Source organism: Podarcis liolepis, assembly GCF_965112155.1.
Source record: "Podarcis liolepis genome assembly, chromosome: 3".
Taxonomy (NCBI): Eukaryota; Metazoa; Chordata; class Lepidosauria; order Squamata; family Lacertidae; genus Podarcis; species Podarcis liolepis.
Genome location: NC_139557.1, coordinates 87,458,911 through 87,482,141, shown reverse-complemented (window position 1 = coordinate 87,482,141; position 23,231 = coordinate 87,458,911). Strand labels below are relative to the sequence as shown.

Sequence of the window (23,231 nt, the reverse complement as noted above, 5' to 3'; positions counted from 1 at the left end):
CCCCTTTAATGGATAAAAATCTCTGCTTGTATACCCCTATCTTAGAAGCACACATACAATAGATTTCCATAATCATAGTAGTATTTTCAACCTTGCTACTAATTCCTAACATTATGTTTGCCTATTTCATTGCAGTGCAGACACACACTGTGCTAATGGTTCAATGAGGTTTCTACAATAGCCATGGTGCCTTTTTCTCAGTAGTTTCAGGCATTCAGAACACATCAGTGTATGTGTGGCATTGAACGTATTTGCTTTAATGTGTATTAATTTGCACTTATTAACACGAAGTTTCATCTACTGCTCTGTTCCCTGGTGAGAGAGAGATTCTTTGAGAACTCTTTGCAGATGAACTGCTCTATGTTGTGCTACAGTAAAGCGTCACCTGGTTCTCCAAGTCAGGTTTCATTCTGTTTGCAGGTAGCCATAGTCTTTCTTTGCCTACAGATGGACCTTAAAGTGATGGCTAGCTGGTGCAGCTCAGCTGAGAGGTCTCAGAATCTTGTAATGAAAATTATCAGTAGCCAAAGACAGCTTCCTAGTAGCTGCAATTTATATAATACCAATGTAACATTACCTTTAAAGAATGAACCTGAGGGTGGGAGTGCAGCTAAGAAATTATGGTACTGTAACGGTTATTTTATAATAACCATTCTTAAGGAAATCAGCCCTGAGTGCTCACTGGAAGGACAGATCCTGAAGATGAGGCTCCAGTACTTTGACCATCTCATGAGAAGAGAAGACTCCCTGGAAAAGACCCTGATATTGGGAAAGACTGAGGGCACAAGGAGAAGGGGACGACAGAGGACAAGATGGTTGGACAGTGTTCTTGAAGCTACCAGCATGAGTTTGACCAAACTGCGGGAGGCAGTGGAAGACAGGAGTGCCTGGTGTGCTCTGGTCCATGGGGGCACGAAGAGTCGGACACAACTAAACAACAACAACTGTTATTTGAAGAAAAGGGAAGAAAGAATTATAAAAGCTAAAATAAACTGCAAATAGAAATTAAAAATGAGTATGACATATGAAAAACAGACAACTAAGTACTTAGGGACTCAGCTACATTCATCAGTTATTATATCACTATAACTGCATTATAAACATGCAACACCAGCTGGAGCTATAGAACTGTGATCCATCGCCAATGGGATTTTCTATTAAGAGCTTTTATAAAGTGTTTCACCATGGTGGTTTTTTATGTGTATAGATCCAGCCCAAGTAAAGGGACAACACAGATCAGCCAGTGGCACCAAGGTAAGTGACCAAGGTAATCAAGGTCAAACAGAAGTTTGCAGGAACGAAAGGGTCAAAGGCCAATGGCGTTACCATTGGTGTTGTATCTAACTGATCACAGAGATACCATGCATGTAATCTGAGTTGTATTCATACAAGACTATGAAGTTAGAATTTTTTTTGTAGCCGCTGCTTTTATTGTTTTGTATAATATTTTAAAGATTAATTCTTTTAATCTGTGTGAGTTGCTGAGAGAATGTATGTTTACTGGGTAACCATAAAAATATAAGTAAATATATACAGCATCACAATGAAATTCTTGGAGGGCAGTAGTTCCAGAATATGTTTCTTTGTATTCCATACATGACACTGCCTTGATGCTATCACTGTATCTATGAAAACAGGAATAATGGAGTAAAATAGATAAAAAGAGATTGCTTGTAAAGATACTTCAACCAAATAGTGAGTACTAATTAACGATGAGTTAATATTCACAGTAGTTGTACCTGAATTTGCTTATTTTCCTCATCCTTCCCTATCCTCATTGCCTTTTGTATTGTGCAGTGCATTTTTGTCCATTTTCAAAAGTGTGCACTGTCTTAAGGAAGAATGGAATAAGAAAACAATCCAACAAAGGGAGATGCAGCAAACAGTTCCCCCACAATTTCCATTCTGCTTAATTCATTATACACCTTTGTTAGCTAGAAAACTCACTAACCCTCTAGCTTTGTGAATGGAAACACGTACTCTTACAATCCAGAAGTGATGTAAAGAATTTTGAAGTATGTTTTTCTTAAAACCCATAGACTTAAATTTATGCTGAAAGCAAAAAAAGCAAAAAAAAAGCTCAAATCCAAACTGGCATTTATGCAACATAGCCCAGTAAATATGCACATAAAAGCTAATACCCATCCACCAACTGTTTATTAACATTTAGCTGAAGTATCTTTAAAAACAGTTTGCTGTTTAGCAGTCCAGGTTTTCACAGGCACCAGAAAAAGGACAGTCACTGAGTATGCCATTTCTCTCCTTGTGGGAAACTATTTCAAATGTGTTTTGAATCAAAATTAAATTGTAGTCTCTGTTCTGGGCTTAAGACTCCTCTTTTCATCTCATTTCTTTAGACTTCATAGTTGTGGAATACTCACCACTAGTACTTTACAGGAGAACACTGGGAATAGTGCTCTGTTACATTTACCTCCATAGCTACAGAAGGACAGAGCGTGTGTGTACTCTAGGAAAATATTAATGAAGATGTCTCAGTTAAGTAGCCCTAAACAAAGTTATTATTCAGAAATATGCTATTTCACCCATTTTCCTCAATAGGTCCAAAGGTAGAATCCTAACCTCAAGATGCCAAAAAATCCAAATTCATCATAAGCAAAATTACACAATGCTATTTGAACTAATAAAAATTAAATCTGATTACATGTAGAACTCCAGAACTTTACCTAACATTAGCTGAAATGCTAAATATTTGGAAACCATGATTTATGTTCAAGAGACTTTCCGGCCAAGCCTTACTGAATGGAATCCCTGAGTGTAAGAGTTTGTGCTGTATACCGCCCTAAGTTCTATGGGTATAGAGCAGTATACAAATTTAATAAATAACAATAACAGTTGCACCATAATAGATTGCCCATGTAACTTTATCCAGCAATTCTCTCAACTGATTTGTCATTTGTTCATGCAATAATTCTGGAAGTTACCTGCATGACCCAGTCAGGAATATGTCAATGACTGCCCATGCAGAAGCATTCTATTTAAACTACAGAATAGGGCAATAAGAGGGAATAAGAGGGAAAGCATGGAGCACTTGGATAATAATGAACACTGAGAAGGTGTCTCTAAGAGGCATAAGAAAAATATTTCATTCAATTCCATCCTACTATCCTTTGCATAACCTGGAAGTCGCCTCTATTTAAGAATCTGAGAAATAATGGAAGGTTAAGACAACACAATTTCCTGCCACTCTTATCCCTAAAATTTAATAGGATGGCACATCAGTGCTCTGCATTATCTGGAGAGTGAACAAAAGTGCACAACTTAAGCACAAAGTTATGATTACAAGCCATAATGATTAGGCAATGAGCAATAAAACCTTTCGAAGTGACGTATGGATTGCTGCTTGTTTAAGCAATTCATTCGGAAAGTAATTTGCATTAGTTAACAAGCTAGGGGAGATAACAGAAAGGGAGACCTAGGACATAATAAATTACTCAGGTAGTTCTGATTAGCACCAGTAGTCGTGTAAGCCAAACCAGAAGAAATCCATCAACACTGTAGAGGAGCTGCACTTCTAAGATCAACCTGCTGGCTATTGTGCAAGGTCTTCCTCCACTGGGGTAGTTGCCATAGCAGCAAAAAACACTGTCACTTTTCATTTTCCCACATACAAAACTCATTCACAAGAATATCTTAAAAAAACAAAGTAAACATCTTGCTCTTCACCTGGTTATAACTGCCCAAGCATGTTCTTTATCTAGTCACTCACTAAAACCTGAGGGAAGACATGAAGGTGTAAAAAAATATCTTATTTTCTATATTAAAAACTAGCCAAGAGTCACTTTTCACACTATAGTACATTAAGTACTCATTATAGTTTTTGTCTATACCCGCTTGTACAATGCAATGTGTGATGCAACTAAACACATTTTAGTATCTATACACACAGTGCATAAATGTGCTGCAAGACAAGAGAACCAGAGTGTGGTTTTTTCTGTGGTCTCATATGGATTAAATGCATGTATCCATGTTCTGGAACACAAGCCAGTATTACTAAATCTGCAATGTGTGAATAAGCCTCATGACACATTCAGGGCATGCCTTCAAAGCTGTCATATACCACTTTAACAACCATAGCTTTCCCCAAACAATCCTAGGACTGTAGTCCATAAGAGTGCTGAGAATTATTTTGGGGATGCCATGAGTTTAAAAGCGATACAAGAGTGATTTAAATGTATGGCGTTGAGGTGAGTGTAAGTTTGATCTGGGAGTCAGTGCTAGAACTAAAGAAGAGGAACAAAATCTACTGTTTCCTTGAACCAAGTCACTGTTCCTTAATCCCACTGCAGCAAACCTCCACATCTACAAAATAAGTAAAGATAAGAAAGGTGCAATTTTTTATATATAGCCAATCAAGTTCAGCTATTAGATTCAGGGAAAGATAGAGAAATTTTTGTATATGGATGTTTTAAGATGGTCTATATTGGTAATATATCTTGTAAAGGTTTGGAGAAAGAAAACATTTTTATAGCACTATCATAGTAAGAAAAATTCACAAGAACTCTACTGCTGAACTGTCCCATGAAGACAAGGATAATTTCACATTCTCTCTTTTAAACCCATACACAGACCTCCATTTTAATGTGCAGTTCTCAGCTCTCAGAGGAGAACTAGACTGCATTTGCTCAGAGTGCATATTGGATCCCTTCCCGCACTGCAACCATTGTCTTCAAGTATTGCTAAGTAGAGCCTGCAATCAGAAATATTTCAGGCAGCAAGACAGACAGAGCTCCATAATGGATTTTTAGGTCTATCTAGGTTTGGACAGACTATTAATTCCCCCCATTTCCATTTATTTAGATAAATGTCTAAAGTCAGACAATTTTTTTTATAAAGGGTAAAACATTTTGTCAGCTCTCTGCTTTGTAGGGTTTTAAATAATTGTACAATTTGTAGGTTGTAAAGTGCCATTAGAACACCCCCGGCAGAATTGCTTTAGACATTTCTATCTATCCGAGCTCTTTATTATTTATATTTATTTATTGGCTTCAACAGAGCACAATATTTTCATCATCAATATATCACTGTGCATTTGGTAGAGCTAGGTGAATAATTTACAACTGATCATTTGTATGAATTTTGAATTTTGCCAATAAGCTCATTTGCCAGAATGTTCAGACCACAAGGTGAACCAGCAGAAGGGCAAAAACTTGCCAAAGCAATTTAGACATTAAAAATGCAACATATCTGTGAAATACAATTTCAGTGGTATTGGACACCATGTAGGTTAAGCTGTATTAATCTGCTGTTGTTGTTGCAGCTCAATGCATGCTGGTTCCCCATCCCCCATATATTCTAGACATCTCAACAATACAAATGTTTGGACAACTATGCTAACTATTCTCAGTTACTGAAATGACAATCTACATGATACCACATGACCTAAAGGTAGCATTGTTTTATTATTTTAAAAAATCTGGTTGATAAGACTGATTCAGAGATAGTGGCTAATCTACTCACTGCTGCCAGGTTATGCAGAGAATGTAATTGGGCGGTAGGGCAAGAACCAATACAGCTCCTTTAATCTCAGATTGGTTATTCATGGATGAACTGTTGCAATTATGATTAAACGACCTGACTATAAAAGGATGCATGCTGGATGTACACTGGACAATATAACTGTTAGATGGATTTGTGGCTGGTTAACTCGTCAAACCCAAAGAGTGCTCACTAATGGTTCCTCGTCATCCTGGAAAAAAGTGACAAGTGGGGTGAAGTACTGAAGGTTCAAGAAATTTGCAGATGACACCAAACTAACACAGGTATAGTTTCATGATCAAGGAAAGTAATAGTACCACTCTATTCTGCCTTGGTCAGACCACAACCTGAGTACTGTGTCCAGTTCTGGGTGCCACAGTTTAAGAAGGATATTGACAAGCTGGAATGCGGGAGGAGGGCAACCCAGATGATCAAGGGTTTGGAAACCAAGCCTTATGAGGAACAGTTGAGAGAACTGACTATGTTTAGCCTGGTAGAGAGGAGACAGGGGAGATGTGGCAATCATCCTCAAATATATAAAGGGCTGTCGCATGGAAGATGGAGCAAGCTGGTTTTCTCCTGTTCTGGAGGCTAGGACCTGAACCAATGGATTCAAGTTACAATAAAGGAGATTCCAACTAAACATCAGGAAGAACTTTCTGACAGTAAGAGCTGTTTGACAGTGGACCAGACTCCCACAAGAGGTGGTGGATTCTCCTTCCTTGGAGGTTTTTAAGCAGAGGTTGGATGGCTGTCTGTCATTTACAGGTATGTTCTAGTTGAGATTCCTGCCTTGCAGAGGATTAGGCTAGATGACCCTCAGGGTCCCTTCCAACTCACAATTCTATGAAATACATTTATTGAAAAATGGACATTACTCATTATATTCTGGAATAGCAAGTTTCAGGAGGCTCTGCTTATGTATGTTGTCTTGCATGCTGGTAAAGTGATTTGTGTTTTTTGTTTTGTATACACTGTGTGTGTTGCAAAATATCTAAACATCATGAAACACACAGTTGGATAAACCAAAGAACTTTAACAGCATCCCGCTATTTATACTTTCAAAACCAAACCAAATGAGAACACAAAGAAAAGGGTGCTCTGTAATAAAAGCACTTATAACTGCAAAGTGTAAAATGCAACCTAACCTTCTAAGTCTCCAGCCTCTCAAAGCATTCTAAAAAAGGACAATAGTAAATATAAACATTTCCTCCACTATAATAGGGTTGCCATATTTTGAAGAGCAAAAAAGAGGATGCTATGACGGTCATTCAAAGCAAATAAATGCAATTTGTCTCAAATTTTACCCCTGAAAGAGAAGATGTATCCTGGAAAAATAAGACACATGGCAACCCTATGTGGTTTATTGTTCAACATAATCTTCAATGTGTATTGATTATTTCATACATATGATTCAGTCAAAATACATTTAAAACATTTAAGTAGCCATGCAGAAAATTGGTGTCGCAGTATAAACTAGAATCAACATGGTATAAGCTAGAATGATACAAATAAGAAAAATTAGCAGACACTGTCCTTATTTTTCCTAATTCAATCTAGTAGCAAGCAATCAGATGCTTTATGAAATTATTGATCAGGTTCAGGATGGGGGGGGGGAGAGAGATATGAAAGAAGCACAGGAAGTCCTGTTCTTTAAGCACTGCCTTCTGTTTCCAGAGCTCTTAGCAAACATTGCTGGCACAACCACAAATGCTAGGAATATTAAAATAAAGCAGCAAGATCATTACCAAAGTTTTGCATTTGCGACTGAGCTCTGTGCTAGGCGTCATATTATAATAATCAAATTTCAAGAATTTATCACAGAGACTTCATAATAGTTTGACAAGCAGATATTAAGACTGTGCCTGAAATATGTGATACACTTCTTGCCTGGCCAGTCCCAATTTTGCAATGTATATAACTACCAGGCAGATAGCCTTTTCATGGCAAAAGCCACTTGAACTACAATTGGTTGGCAAAATCATAGTGCGGTTAATAGAGATTTGTTTTGCTGGTCTTCATACACTCCCTTGGAAATGAGTATTGTGAAATGCTCAGCTGAGCACTCTCTTCCACAAAGAATCCTATTATTTTCTCATTGAAAGTAAAGGCATAGCTAGAGCATGCCACGTACGCTACAAGAAAGGCTATCATTGTGGCCCACTTGAGAGCAGCTTCATCCCTGCCCTTTTGCATGCTTCTTAAAAGAAGACCATCCTCACCACTGATGGGTGGTAGAGTAGCAAGCCCAAGCCTAGCAGAAGAAGATCCTAACACAAGTATAAAAATGATGGCTATGTTGTTGTCTTAAAGAGGCATCTGAGTTTAGCGGCAAAAAGAGAAAAGAAGGTAGATCAAATGGTTAGTACTTTTTTTACTGCAAAAGACAACGCTACCCCTGCTCCTGCTTCAATTTCATTTATTCTAGGGCACTCAAGCAGAGAAATGCACTTTTTCATTAAAAACGGTGGCAGGTGGGGAGAGAGGAGAGACTCACTTACCCCAGCCAACAAAAAGGTAGAGCCGAAAGATTCTCTGCTCAGAAAAAACAGACAGTGCCAGCAGCGTATACAAGTACATTCCCTCCACCAACAGCCAATAGTAGTTGGCAATCACACAATACTGCATCATCACAAAGACCAAGCGACAACTAAGTGACTCCTGAAACAGAAGAACAGAGAAATTAGTGAATACAGGATGCCTTGTGAAAGACAAGTAAGCAAAAGTAGGGGTGTATGTGACAAGACAAATACCAGATTCCCCCAGCCAGTACTTGGCTAGAAATGGCATTTTTAAAAAAAACCTTTTGAGAGTGTCAATTGTATTTTGAACAAAAGAGAACAAATTCAACAGCAGAATAGCTTTTCCACCACACCCCCCAAGTATGTGTGTACGTATACCTATGTATCTGTCTATGAAAAGCTTATTCAGAGGGTCGGAGGGCCCTGTTAAACATGGCAGGATGGGCTGGTGAGGAAGTAATCTAAAATTAGACAGAGGCACCTTGTTCAAGTGGAGGCCACCTGTATAAGGGACCTCTGCTCAATTTTGGCAATTTCCTCTTTTCTCATTGCATGCCCCATCCCACACTATCCAAGAGAGTCTCTCCAACTCTTCAGAGAGGCTTTCAGGGAGTGCGGGAGGCAGGCAAGTCCTCTTTGGCAATCTTCCTACTGTTTGAGTCTCTCAGGATCCAAGCCATTTCTCACAGCTACCAATCAGTGTAAAAGCAGGGATGGTCAGTCCTCACAAAACCAGGGAACAGAGATGACTGAATTCCCACTTTTTTGGGTGACACAGTTCAAATATCAAACCAAAGTGGAATTGTTTACCAAGTATAATAATGGGACAGGGCAGAACTGTTCAGGTGTCCCAGACCTTCTGCTTTGGGAAAACTCTGGTATCTTTCCCGACGTAGTCTTTGGTTTTTTGAGGTAATTTTTCTAGATGTTTGTTGGGATATTGGAATAGTAGCTAAAGAGACATAGTTCAACAGACACTTGTCAGAAAAAGAATTGGTTGCTTCCTTCTCATCTCAGGGAAAGAAAATGACAAATAAAATGGAGCACAGAGGAAAAGTTTTATACAACAAGAGCACCAAGGGAGACTTCAACTGTATCAGAAAAATCATTCACAACTGAAATTGTGACAGTTGGAAGACTAGCACTGAGAGCAAACCTCTAGAAGCGTGCAAATCTAACAAGGCACCCAGGGCACCTTTTCCTTCAAATGAAGATGGAAAGTTAAATACAAATATATTGAGTCACAGGATCACTGGTACTAAAGGTGTTTTGGCCTCATCCCCTACCTGATAAGAGAATAAACTCTCCCACTGCTGTTCACGAGGGGCTGTCCTATACATCCAAGTTATCACGGAGTCTTTAATGAAGATGGATATAGCACGGAGGATAAATGAGGTGAAAAGGTTCAAGTGAATGTAGTTCCTGGTGCAGTGCAGATGCCTGAAAAATAATCAAGTTTAAGTTACTCAAACGTGTAGGCTGTAACAATTGTCGAACAGGGCAACAAGGGGACTCCGCTCAAAACTGAAGTGGGCAAATGAGTCACTTGGCATATAATTCAGGAAGAGCTGCAGGGATTTCTTCTTATGTTGAAGGCAAAGGAAAACTTATAATGCCTTCACCCTGAAAAGCTCCAAACCGTGTTTAGACTAAAAAAGATGTGTAGAAGTGGAGAACTATTTTGAATTTTTACTAAAGTGGCCACAGGAGAGGAATTTGAAGAATTGATCTTCAAATCTCTTTAGATAAAGAAATGCATTTTGTGAGGCATGCCTTAGCTTTCTGTGCACTGGGAAAATCTGCAGGGGGCTGTGGCAGAAGCATCAGCTTCTATCAAGAGTTCTGATATTTACTACCTATTGTTTGAAAAGCAAAATATGCCACTTAAGAACTATATGGACTGTTGTGGGAGCATGATTTCCCCTCTAGGCTCACAATAAGTAACAATGAACATTCATTATGAATCTCAGTCATGCTCTAGGAGAACAGAAATCACAACCTGTCAAAAAGGAAAAAAAATCAACTCAGTAGCTAGAACCCAGTATCAATGTAACAGCAATCCTTTATTCAAGAATCTCAAACATTTCTTCTCCCTTGCCTTTCTGCTACCTAATAACAAACCCCATCTGAAAAGAAATGTGCAGTAGAGCAAGGCAGTTTTGTCCCTCCATCGAAATAAAAATGCTCTGTCTATGATACAAAGCAAAATGTTCCTATACAATAGTTCAGCCATATCTGAGTTAATAGTGATTTCAGGGTTTACATCTGTTACTATAGCATCAAACTAATACCTCTTTGGGGGAGGGGGGCAGGAGAGTTTATGTCTCTCTATTAAGCACAAATATCAGCTGCTTCCGATGTGCAGCACACCAAGAACAAGCGATAGCCCAGTATGGTTCTGACTGATGAAGGCAAAATATTATCACTATTGGTTATAACACAGTGAACTTGGGCACTCTATTCTCGCATCGCAGTTCCCCCACTATATGTATGTAATAGTTTACAACAAACTCTTTAAACTCTTCCACCGTTTATGTGAAACTCACCTTTATGCTGCCTTTGACTTCCCATTTTATTGCATTTAAACGTTTGAGGTTTTTGAAATTTTGCAACAGGCATCATTAGTGCACACAAGTACTAGTCAAATGCTATTTGCAATTTGGAGTTCATGACTCTTTGTAGGCATATCAAGGTTACCTGAACCCCAGGAGGATGCCAGTGGCTATGACAAGGGCCGAGAAGGAAAGAGCATATCCAGTGGTATAGATGGCAGAAAGGAATAGCATATGGCCTTCTGGTGAGTCCTAAAAGAAGATAACATAAGAACGCAATGGAAGGATATAGTTATTGGACGAACCCAGCTTCCTCAAAATCCTCTAAGATGAGCAGATGGTCAACGCAAGGCATAGCTGAGTGGATAAACAGAACTGCAAAGCCAACAATCTTATACAAAAACATAGGCAAGTAGTACAGATCACAAACGTCAAGTCCAATATATCAGGAATCCCAAAACCATGTGTTCTTTTTTTGTTCGGGACAATGTGCCCTGGGAGCATAACTTATCCTGAAAGCTTAAAAACTCATTACATGAAAATAATAAAATGAAACTCAAACCCAAATATGGAAGTCTGTTATTGAGCCTAATTTGCCCCTTATATTTTGTATCTTGATACTGGAGTGGTGTTTTGTCCCCTGTACAAACAGAGTGCTGCCTCTTCTCACACAGGAAAGGGGAAATTCTCCAGGACCACGTGAGCTGGCGGTATATGAGATATGCCACCCAAATGTCTTGTGAGTGATTTGGATTCTGTGGAAGGGTGTTGCTGTTTTTAAAGGGAAGACTGATTTGGAAAAGGAAAGAAGAATTCAGAACAGAAGGGAGAGCAGTAACTACATGTGTCAGCCAACTTTAAATTAATAACCAATGCATGGAGTTAGTTTGAAATTGCAAAGGGCACAAACTTAAGACAGGAGCAGCAGAACTATAGGTGAAATTCATAAGTCACTGGCAGAACTTCCATTTATTTTAATGAGCTCTGCCTGGACCAATTGTTAGTCTGTGACCATTCCTCTGAGCTTCAATCTCTCCAGTTGGATTTCATGCTCAAGGACACCTACAGCCAAGCCACATGATGACCTTCACCCTACCCAAATCTAAAGGTTGTTCTGAGTTCTATTTTTATCTATGGCTCTAAACAGTGTGAGAATAAGTTGGTGGGGTTGTCGAAAATTGAAAATAAAAATCAGTATTTACATTTCAGGACACAACACAGTATTCAGGGTTTCTAAATCATTACCCCCAAAGCACTCTATTTTATGGAAATGAGACAGGTGCCAAACGACCAAGCACTGTCGTTAAGCATCTGTCTTGTTGGCAGCTTTCTACACAACTGTGAAATAATCTTTTAAACAGCCAATGGAGACAAAAAATGTCCCTGCATGTGGTTTGTATTACAGCAATTCAGCTTCTCCGAACATCATCTTCAGCTATGTCACAGGCATTCAAAAGAATGAGGAAATAGATGGGGAAGCAAGCTTGGGGATTTCCTGCATTTTAATTAACCTCACTTCAAACTTGCAGAATTTCTCTCCTGCCCTGTTCTCTATTTGTATTCTTCCCACTTCTGCTGAATAATCGTAACATGGCAATGTAGACCGCGGTCGGTAACATGTGACCCTTAGAATAATTTCATGCTGGCTGGAAGAGCCCAGAGGGAGAGGTGGACAAGAAGGTAGTGGGGGGGGGAGAGAATGGGAGTTTAAACATTTGGAGAACTGGAGGGAGGAGGAGGGACAAAAGCCCTTCAGACCTGCAGTAGAAATGGCTTATCTTTTCCCCAATGCATGGGGAGAAAGAGAGAAGGGAATGTCAGAAAGAAAGAAAAGTGACCCTTATAATGTTTGTTTCTGACCTCCAGAAGATTATCCCTGAGAGCATGCACTTCACCCCTACAGTAAACAATTGTAGCCAAAAGCTGATGTAGCATGATGTCTAAAATGAGCTTGAAAATCACCACTTTCAATCTCACCTTTGTCATGGAGGATCACAAGGTGGTTCTAAGCAACCCTCCATCTCTTAACCTCAGCCCAATATAACCTTACCTCACAGAGAGTTGCTGTGAAGATTACTGTGCTGCAAGCTCTAAAGTGCTATATTTAGGTTCAATGGTAATTATGGTAGTCTGACTTCCGCTGGACTGCCCCCAATTAATTTCATGAGATGAGGAACATTTACACAACTTTGCATTCAGCTTTCTAAAGTCTTAAGTTTCCAACAAATTGCTTGCAAGTACTTTGGCTTGTTGCAAAACTTTGTGGGGCAACACAGACTACTTCAGAAACCTCTGAGCACTGAAATCCTTTGGTTTAAGGCAGGAGTCAGCAAACTTTTTCAGCAGGGGGCTGGTCCATTGTCCCTCACACCTTGTGGGGGGCCAGACTATATTTTGTTTGGGGGGGTGAATGAATTCCTATGCCCCACAAATAACCCAGAGATGCATTTTAAATAAAAGGACACATTCTACTCAAGTAAAAACACACTGATTCCTGGACCGTCCGTGGGCCAGATTTAGAAGGCGATTGGGCCAGATCTGGGTCCCAAGTTTGCTTAGTTTGCCTACCCATGGTTTAAGCTGGTGCGTGTTCACAGAGTTCCTCCAAAAAAAGTCCATGTGGTTATTATAATAGTCTAAGTCGGAAGGCAATGTAAATGAAAATACAAAACTGCTAAAAAGATGAGTTTTGCAACCCCATCCATTTCCCATTGCCTTTCACAAGTATCTTGTAAAGGGAGAAACCACTAGAAATTATACCACATTGTCAGTGTATTTTCTTGCTTTCTCCCCCCCTATGGTCACACATGCAAGGAACTTCAACATTTGCAGCCTCTATACTGGTTGCAATAATTGGTATCAGCCATGATAAACATTGGGCCCAAAGAATGCCGTGCCCATGCTACTTGTTTCAATTCCACTGAAGCTTTGAAACAATCTGAATTCGAGCAACCAGCAGTGGGTAGCATGCTTTATTACCTAACAGAAAACTTACATCTAAAAAACATCACTACCATTACTACTGCTGTAACAGTCTCTGGGGACAGAGGATGTGGCATACAGGCTAGTGACTATTTCAGCAAAATCTTAGGCACTTACTTCATCAGTAGCCATACACTCAGATATGTTCCTCCACGGAATGGTGGAATTTTCCTCCAGCAGCCACGTGCCCTCCAGTGTGCAGAAGCGGTAAACTTGCCCTATCCAAGACCAGAAAGCACATAATGATGGAAGATGACATAAAACAAAAGCAAAATCTAACCCATTATTAGTATCAACCAGCAGAAAGCCCTAGCCTGGTACTTCCCCCGACAGCTTTCAGTAATGTATATTTAACCATAGTACTGACATAGAAGCAGTTCAAGCTGCTTCTAAGACATTTTAGGATTCTCATGTTACATATCTGTATCATGTTACATATCTCATGTTACATATCATGTTACAAAAATGTAACATGAAACCATGGCTTGTTTAGGTAAACTATGGTTTCTTTTAATGGCTCAGTTTTCATAAACATATATCTTGGCTTATCAAGCTGAGATATGAACAAGCCTTCTGTCTGTTGTGCCTCATCTCTCCTCCCTTCTTGGAGATTCAAGTGGACTTATTAAGCTGGATCCTGAATAGATGGGAAACAAAAGCAGACAAGCACTGGTTGTCTGTTATACATGTAGATGATCAAACAATGATATGGTTCTTAACAATGGTTTGCACAAACCGTGGATTTGCTTTACATCTGAACCCAGCCTCTGAGGCTTCAAGTTTAATGAATTTTGACACTGATTGTTTTTCTACTAGAAAAGTGAAGCAAGTTCATTGTACGTTTTTCAGAAAATCGGCAAGTGACAACTCCATGGATCTGAACTCTGTAACTTGAGAGTGAACCTATTTCCTGAACCACATGGCTTTTCTCTTAGAATAATTTACATCCCACTTGATAGAAATTAGCATTTGGTCGGCATCCATGTCAGTAAATAAGTTACAGTCTAAATGATCTGGTGCCTACTGTTCTCTATGGACAATGAACAAGGCACTCTCAGAAGCCAAGAGGTAACCAAAAGATACTAAAGTTTGTCGCTGCCATAGTAAACACAGAAATAATCTCAGATAATTTAATAATAATAATAATAATAATAAATTTTATTTATATCCCGCCCTCCCCAGCCGAAGCCGGGCTCAGGGCAGCTAACAACAATCAAATAATCAAACAATCAAATAATCCAACATTCTAAAAACATTTCATTATAAAAATTAATTAAAATCAAATTAATGGCAACCATTAAGCAAAATTCTGTGCAGGTTGCCAGAGGAGGGAGTCAGGCTGCGCCCTGACCAAAGGCCTGGTGGAACAACTCTGTCTTGCAGGCCCTGCGGAAAGATGTCAGGTCCCGCAGGGCCCTGGTCTCTTGTGACAGAGCGTTCCACCAGATTGGAGCCGCAGCCAAGAAAGCCCTGGCTCTAGTTGAGGCCAGCCTAACCTCTCTGAGGCCTGGGACCTTCAGGATGTTTTTATTTGCAGACCGTAGGTTCCTCTGTGGGGCATACCAGGAGAGGCGGTCCTGTAGGTACGAGGGTCCTAGGCCGTATAGGGCTTTAAAGGTTAAAACCAGCACCTTAAACCTGATCCTGTACTCCACCGCGAGCCAGTGCAGCTGGTATAGTACCGGATGAATGTGATCTCATAGCGAAGACCCCGTAAGGAGTCTCGCCGCGGCATTCTGCACCCGCTGGAGTTTCTGGGTCAGTCTCAAGGGCAGTCCCACGTAGAGCGAGTTACAATAATCCAGTCTGGAGGTGACCGTCGCATGGATCACCGTGGCTAGGTCAGGGCGAGAGAGATAAGGAGCCAACTGCTTAGCTTGGCGGAGATGAAAAAATGCCGCCTTTGTTATAGCTGTAATCTGTGCCTCCATAGAGAGGGAGGTATCGAAGATTACACCCAAACTCTTAACGGATGGTGCTAGCACTAATTGCACCCCTACAAGAGATGGGAGTTGCCCCCTCAATCCCATATCGTCCCGTCCCAGCCAGAGGACCTCTGTCTTCGAAGGATTTAACTTCAACCGGCTCCCATGTAACCATCCAGCCACAGCTTCCAAACATCTGGTCAGTGTGTCTGAGTCTTCTGTGTTTTGTGGGGAGGGGACAGAAACCTCCAGCCAGACCGCCAAACTCATGCTGATTTAACAAGACAGGAGTTATTTAGAAAACAGGAATTCAAATGGCATATCTGAATGCTGTATTAGGTTGCAATGGCAAGGATGTGTTTCATAAGATGTTTGTCATAAGACAAAAAAACAACGTCGCACCCAGGTCATAGAGTTGTACAAAATGACACGGTGTATACTTGTCTTTATGAAAGTGCTTTTAAAAGTGAGACAATGTGCTGCACCAGCTTTGTGCTGCTTTGATCAAAACAGCTTTATGTTAATGTCCAACTGCCATCACCTTGCTTCTTCATGTGGGATCTTATTTTTCCATGGAAGTTGCCTCGAACTGGAAGAAATCAATAAGCATTTAAAGCTTACACAAAAGAGACCAATATTCTAAAAATGATGCTGTAAAGCTGCACAATTAGGCCAGGGCTTTGATTTATTTCACATTCTATGTAAGATGCTTTCACACAAAAAGTTAGTTTCTTAGAAGCAATAGCCTTAATAGAGCCTGTTTGCTTGAATTCCATGTCAATTACACCTTATTAGTATTAAATGTTTAAAGATATGGATTGGTGCCCAGAATCCTAACGGTCCCTGTTTGCTGATAAAAGACTGAGAGGGGAGGCCAATAGTTAGAACTGGAGTTAATGTCATCATTTATCTTGTTCTTGGATGAGCTTGTAAATCAAATCAAATACTACATCTGGCAAAACACTTTTAGATATAGGAAATATGTTATCACATGCCAGGAGGCTCACAAATATTTCATTAGCTAGCTCACTTATGCTGGAAATAAAAAAACAAATTAAATGCTTCCCCCTTTAAAACAACCAACCTGATCTGCATTTTACTACAGCTGTGTGTCAGGAATGGTGGAAGATTAGTCACCCAATTGTCCTTTGGAATAAATTGCCACATAATTTATCTTTGAAACAAATTACATCATGTCCTAGCCTATCACATTTTACCCAGACAGGGAAAGACAAGCTGAGGGAGAGGAGGCAGAGAGTAGAGTTTCCCCTCAGCGCGCTCGGCACACGTGTTGAGCATCGTAAGTTGTCCCAAATTAATAACTCTTCTTAATTCTCGACAGGGGAAATGTTCTGGAAAAGGTAACAGTTTTTTTCCAGAAGGCAGTGGTGAATCTGCTGTTTATGAGTAATAGCCAAATTATTTGCTGTGGTAGATTGACTTGCTGCTCCTTGACAGAGTGGTTTGCCCTTTGATGGCAAAAGATAATATATCCTAGCACAAGACTTTGTTCTTTGAACAGTTCCACTCAACCAGCACAACCTAAATTTATCAATCACACAGGCAGCACATCGGCTTTCAGCAACCTTTGTTTCATGGGCAAAGCAAGTTTCTATTCATAAAAACTTGTAGTCTGTCTCCCCATGGAAAACAACAAAAATAGTCTACAATTACCTTTTATTTCCACCCTTAGTTCCCTTTGCACAACAATGGCAGAATAATTTATAACAAAGTCCTCTAAAAATGATCTTGAAAATAATATGAAGCACTTTAGAACACACCTGTACCAATGTGAAAGAAGCCAGCTTCTATAGGTAAATACTAAGGCACAGTAGTGTTCATTTCAAATTTCTTCTATAGGCATGGAAAAAGTATTGAAGCTGTACAGTCATTTCTGAGGTAGGTATAATGCACAATGATAATATTCAACATGGAACTCAGTATCAAACTTTTATTCAAGTGAATCTGACTCCTGTTGTCACACCAGACCTATGCCATGGCATCTCTGTTAGTGCAATATTTCATGGATACAGTATTTTTTCCATTATGGAAATAAACCATTTTTGTGTGTGGCTATACTTCTGTGGAACTTCTCTAAATGTACCGTTATACATGCCCCATATTCAGTCAGGAAGACATTTCAGAGGTTTCAGTCTGTACCTTGGATTGGATTCCTTTAAATAACATCACTGCAAACATATTACATTTTAGAGCTATACATACAGGCTGAAAATAAGATGGGGGTTAACAGCATTACAGTAGCTCCAAAAGATATTGATTCCCATCAGATTTCCAGGGGAACCCCAGCACTTTAGCATTTGGATCTTCACAGACTGCAAGTCACCAGCACCAGTTGTCTACTGTTCTTTTATACTGCCAGACCTGCACACACAGACATGCATCCTTCAATGATATCACATCCAACCAGGTGAGGAAGGAAGAAATGTATGGCCACTTTTGCCTTACTTATGTTTCCAGCTCTCTAGTTCCAATGGAAACATATTGTCCTAGCTTATATTACAAAAGAGAAGACTTGACCAAGGAACTATTCTGCCCATATTAGCAGTCCTCCCCTTCTCCATATCCCAGTCTTTCATCTCTAGAATCACAGGGTTGAAGAGGATCCCACAATGACACCCAGCCCAACCCAAATCCTTTAACACTATCTTCCCTTTGATATCTCTTCTAAAGCAGGATTCCTCGGAGGCTTCAACATATCCGGCAACTCCATCTTCTTAACCACCTGTTCCAAAGCATTCAAGTGATATTTTTATCTCTGGAGATTACTATCTAGTTACTGTTTCTACTTACTTCCCATTTTAAAAAATCAAAATGCACAGAAAGTGGGTTCCTTCCTGTGTCTAAATCCAAATAGGTCTGTTGTTGTTGTTGTTTAGTCATTTAGTCGTGTCCGACTCTTCGTGACCCCATGGACCAGAGTACGCCAGGCACTTCTGTCTTCCATTGCCTCCCGCAGTTTGGTCAAACTCATGTTAGTAGCTTCAAGAACACTGTCCAACCATCTCGTCCTCTGCCATTCCCTTCTCCTTGTGCCCTCAAACTTTCCCAACATCAGTGTCTTTTCCAGGGAGTCCTCTCTTCTCATGAAGTGGACAAAATATTGGACCCTCCTCTTCAAGATCTATCCTTCCAGTGAGCACTCAGGGCTGATTTGCAGTTCACAGCCTAGTGACTCTCACCCACCCAGCACACTGTAGGAGAATACAAGTTCAAATAAGGCTCTGCATTTGTATTCATTCAATAGGGACATTCCCCTTGCTTAATTTGACTCCAGGGATGGTGCTTTCATATATGCAAAGCCAGGTTGTTTCTTGCAAAAGCAATTATGCTGATTGAGCACTTGTTCCTGCTCTTCCCTAACTCACTTCAGGTTACTCCAATTGTCAGGAAGCAAAGTAAATTAGCCCCAGAAGTGTAAAATGACTCTGGAAGTAAGCCAGAATCTGCTGTCATTATCTTCAAGGAAAAGCTATAAAAAGTGGGTTCCCTCATAAACATGACGCCATTAAGGATTTTGCTCTCGCTCAAATAAAATTTAAGGTGATGAATAGAAATTCTAAAAGTCAACATTTGGAACATGTTTGGGGGATAAAACTTTTATCTGCAGCACTTTCAAAATAAGTAGTAGGGACCTGTGCCTCCTGGGGACCATTTGGCCTATAACAGAAAAGCTCCCTGGAGGATCGTCGTCAATAAAATGCAGGAATGTGAAAGGGTAACAATGCAAATATGAGTCATTGTGCAAAATTAAACAGCCTGTGTGCTTGATGAGAGGCAAATGACTCCATTTCACAAGCTTAGCACTTTGCAACTTACAACTATTTTGCAGAAATGAAATTATTAATAATTTATAAAGTATTTACATATTTTATGTTCTTTATCTTCTTTGCAACATTTACCTTCTCAGGCAGACTTATATTAGTACCATTTAAAATATGAGAAACATGCTGAGATACTCATCTATGCTGATAATTCAACTCAAGCGTGTCAGGTGCCCAAGCTCCATGCTTCAAACCAAATCTTTACTTTATTTAACATAACACAGAATAATCTGGTTCACCAAACTAAGCGCAGAATGCCAGCTATGCATGGCAGACCACTGGGAGCAAAATAAGCCTTCTCGGTCTCTGTCTAACCGAGTCTGCAAGCGTATCGTGGTAGTGATGTCAAACACCTTAAATGTAATTACATGGAGTTTGGCTCTCAACTCCATCTCCACACTCAGGACATAACATGCAGGAATGTCTAGCTTGTATTGCTTTTAAATGTTTTTCTGTAGTTGTAAACTGCCCTGATGTTTTGCAAAAGGATGGAATATATATAAATAAACAAACATAATATGGGGGCTTACATAAAAAGAAAAGGTGATGTAGTTCAGTATTCATCTATCCTGTGCCATATAGTAAAGGCTTAGGCAGTAAGTGGGATCTGGGAACCCAATGGCTGTTCCATTTAATTTATTAAAATATATGAAAACCACTGTTCATCAAATATGTATCAGGCCAATGTACAAAACAAGACCAAAAAGCTGTCATAAAGCTGTAAAACTATCAAACCAACTTTAAAATGCAGTGATGCATAACATGATGGATTTTAAAAATAGGACATAAGTCTGGGCAAACAGTTTTTTGTTGTTGTTTTTAACTTGGCACCAAAAAGCTAACAGAGATGGTTTCCTGTTGGGGCACCATAACAGAGAAAGCTCTCTCCCTTGTTGACACATAACATGCAAAAGTGTATTGCACTTAAAGCAGCAGATCTTAAGACATGGGCAGGTATGTATACGGGAGACATCCCTTCAGGTATTTGGACCTTAAGTTGTTCAGGACACTAAAAGGTTGAAACCAACATCTTCAATTGGGCCTGGAAGCAAACAGGCAGGCAGCACAGCCTCCTAGGGATCAGTGTAAAAAGCATCCTATCCAGCCCCACCAGATGTGGCTGCTGTGTTCTGCACTAACTGAAGCTTCTGAGTTGTCTTCAAGCAGAGGTCCATGCACAATGCATGATTGTAACCCAGTTGGGGGCTCCCAGATCATGGACCACTGTGGCCAGGCTATCCTCAACCAGGAACTGTCATAGCTGGTGAAGCAGCTGAAGATGGGAAGAGTCACTCCAAGTCAAACAAGCCACCTGGGTCTCGATCAAGCTAACTACCTGCTTTCTCAGGTAAAACTCATTGATGACACCACACTCCAAATCCCTGTATGATCTCACCTAGCAGCTTCAAATGTTCAAAAGCAACCCCATCCACCAACGCTTTCTTTGGAACTAGATAAGTGTGCAACCAGTATATCACCATGTCTCCTTCCCTCAATCCACAATAATAAGTCCTGTGGACACAGTTCAGAAAAAAATAATAATTAAATGGGTTAGAATCAAAATTATCTTTGTACTGCAGGAATGCTTCACTAAACACCCAGTTGAAACAACTGTGCTACTTGTATCCTGTACATCTAGTAAAGCCTTGACCTGCCATGCATTTTGTTCAGAAGTAAGGCTATAGTTTGAAGCAACACATTCTTGCCCCTGGCTCTTATGACCAAGCCATAAGGACACATCGTATCAGTGCTCCTGAGGCATAACTATGCTGCACCAGTCTGCAGCAAAACCCTGTGTACTCCAGAGGGCATAAGAAAAACAAATGTGGTTACTGCACCTATAACTCTTGTTTGGAACTTGCGTCCCTGGAAGATTTTCTATTTAAGAGGATTTAGGGCCATTAGACAATAAATATTAGGACCCTGAAGGAGTCATAAAATGTAAAATGGATTACCGTAGCAACTCCAAGCTTTCTTGGTCTACACAGTGTTATTGGCAGCAGGGCTTAAATTATAAAACGGTAACAAAAATGAGATTACATTCCCAGTGACAGTAACAAGAGATAGATACCCTCTCTAAAAGAGAAAGCTCTATTTTCCTGAGGACACAATATTCTTATGCTCCTTTGCAGTTGCAGTGATTCCACCGAATGCCAGAAATTGCCTCAGCATGGTTGAAAAAGGGAAGGTAAATTTACCACTGGGCAAGTTTTTTACATTTAGCTCAGGAAAAATCCCCCACCTAAAAAGACCTGAAAAAGTGAGCCCCTGAGTATTCTTCCTACTCACTCGAGGAAGAGCAGAAATGAAAGTATCCTGGATATTGATAAGGTTGGACGTTATCTCTAAGAAATTAAAAGCTGTTTATAGGCTTCATAGAGATCTTCATTTTTTTAAAAAGGAGCGGGAGAGCAAGCCAGCTATTATTTAAGGACAAAAGGGAGTTGTAGGAAGAACAAAAGCCTGCGAAAACCAAGGCCCTGAAGAGATGAAAAAGCAAATGATACTCTCGCTTGGCTACAATACGGAAAAATAAATTTTCATCTCACTGTCCTCTTCCTAGAGTTTCTGCCAAGCTTGATGTGTCATCTGCCAGCAAAGCTCATTTTGGGGGGCGGGAGGGGAGGCAGGGGTGTCCTGTAGTTTCTATCTTGGAGTGTGAAGTACATTGAGGGTGAACAAAATCTGTGATTCAGGAGAAACAGCGCAAATGTTCTCGTTCACAGCAAATATGAATATGGGCAGTGCAAATAAGGTAAATGCCCACATCGTAAAACTCTCTAAAGCCAAGCGCTCACCAGTGGGCCATGCAAGACAGGCTTCGCTCCTGCTGCCAGGTGTCTAGGCCCACTAAATTAACTACCAGTAACAACTACCCAGATTTCTGTTCTTTTTAAAAGCAAGTGATCATGCTGCATTATTACCAATAGTGATAGCTGTAACTAAACTCTAACCTGAGAGAGCTACAAACCTCTTCATCTGCATGGACAATGAAAGCTGATGAATACAACACGAAATAGTTCATGACTTTCACCCCTTAAGGAACTGTGAGACACCTGACTAATTTTGACCACAGCTTCTTTGGCCAAATTGACAGTCTTAGTTGGGCTCCACTTGACAGAGGAAAACTCAGGGGCTGGGAGCCAAAGTTGACAAAAGTAGCCAGTCCTAACAAAGTATGCATCATGGTAAATTTATTTTTGAAGCCTTTGTTGCACATAGGCAATTAATGGTTTGTTACACATTTTCCGAGTTCAAGCCTTCCTAGGTCTGCTTGCCCTCATAAAATTACCGGTTTAGATGCTAATAATCTTGATACTTGACAGAAGTTCAGCTATGAAGCTTTAGTACATGTATTCATTTTTGGCCAGCTCTAATTGGCCAAAATACTTGAAGAGAAGACTCTACAGTTTTTATCTATAAGCTGCCTTGAATCCCTGTCAGGAAGAAAGGCAGGGTATTAATTAATTAATTAATAAAATTTTAAGGAGTGGCAGAACCATTAGCTCTCTCTTTGCACTATTATTCTACATAAAGGCAGAAATAAGAGAAGTAGGTGGCTTTAGAATTACGCAGCTGCTGCCATCTTGGGCTACGTGAAATGGCTACGTGAAATTTAAACAAATTCTTATTTACAACAGTTTTAGTAAGAGTTCTGTCTAAAAGGGAATCCATTATGCACCCTCACTTAATGAAAAACCTAACCTAGTTTATCTGGTTACATAATTTCTGGAAAAGGATTTAATGTCCAGATTAGCAAAGGAAACTCAAAAATATTTTTTCCAATATGCTGATTAGGTTTTAGTACATAATTAAGGCCCAAGGAGGAAGACCCATCACATTGCTGCTGTGGTGAGGTTTGGGGAAGTTAAGTTTATTCATTTTTTTTTATTTATAACAATATTCATATAC

The 23,231-nt window shown here is 39.9% G+C and overlaps 1 protein-coding gene across 3 annotated transcripts in view; it reads right to left on the bottom strand.

The window, feature by feature from the left end:
* Positions 1-23,231, bottom strand: part of GLP1R (glucagon like peptide 1 receptor) — a 100,198-nt gene that overhangs the window by 26,406 nt on the left and 50,561 nt on the right. The window contains exons 4-8 of one of the 3 annotated variants that reach the window (XM_083497203.1): positions 16,019-16,066; positions 13,670-13,770; positions 10,716-10,822; positions 9,305-9,458; positions 7,998-8,157 (exon numbers count right to left, since the gene is read on the bottom strand). In XM_083497203.1, the coding sequence (XP_083353329.1) occupies positions 7,998-8,157; positions 9,305-9,458; positions 10,716-10,822; positions 13,670-13,770; positions 16,019-16,066 (570 nt within the window). Of the gene's footprint in view, positions 1-7,997; positions 8,158-9,304; positions 9,459-10,715; positions 10,823-13,669; positions 13,771-16,018; positions 16,067-20,715; positions 20,819-23,231 lie in introns of those variants that run through there. The other 2 variants (XM_083497205.1, XM_083497204.1) reach the window with 2 other exon arrangements.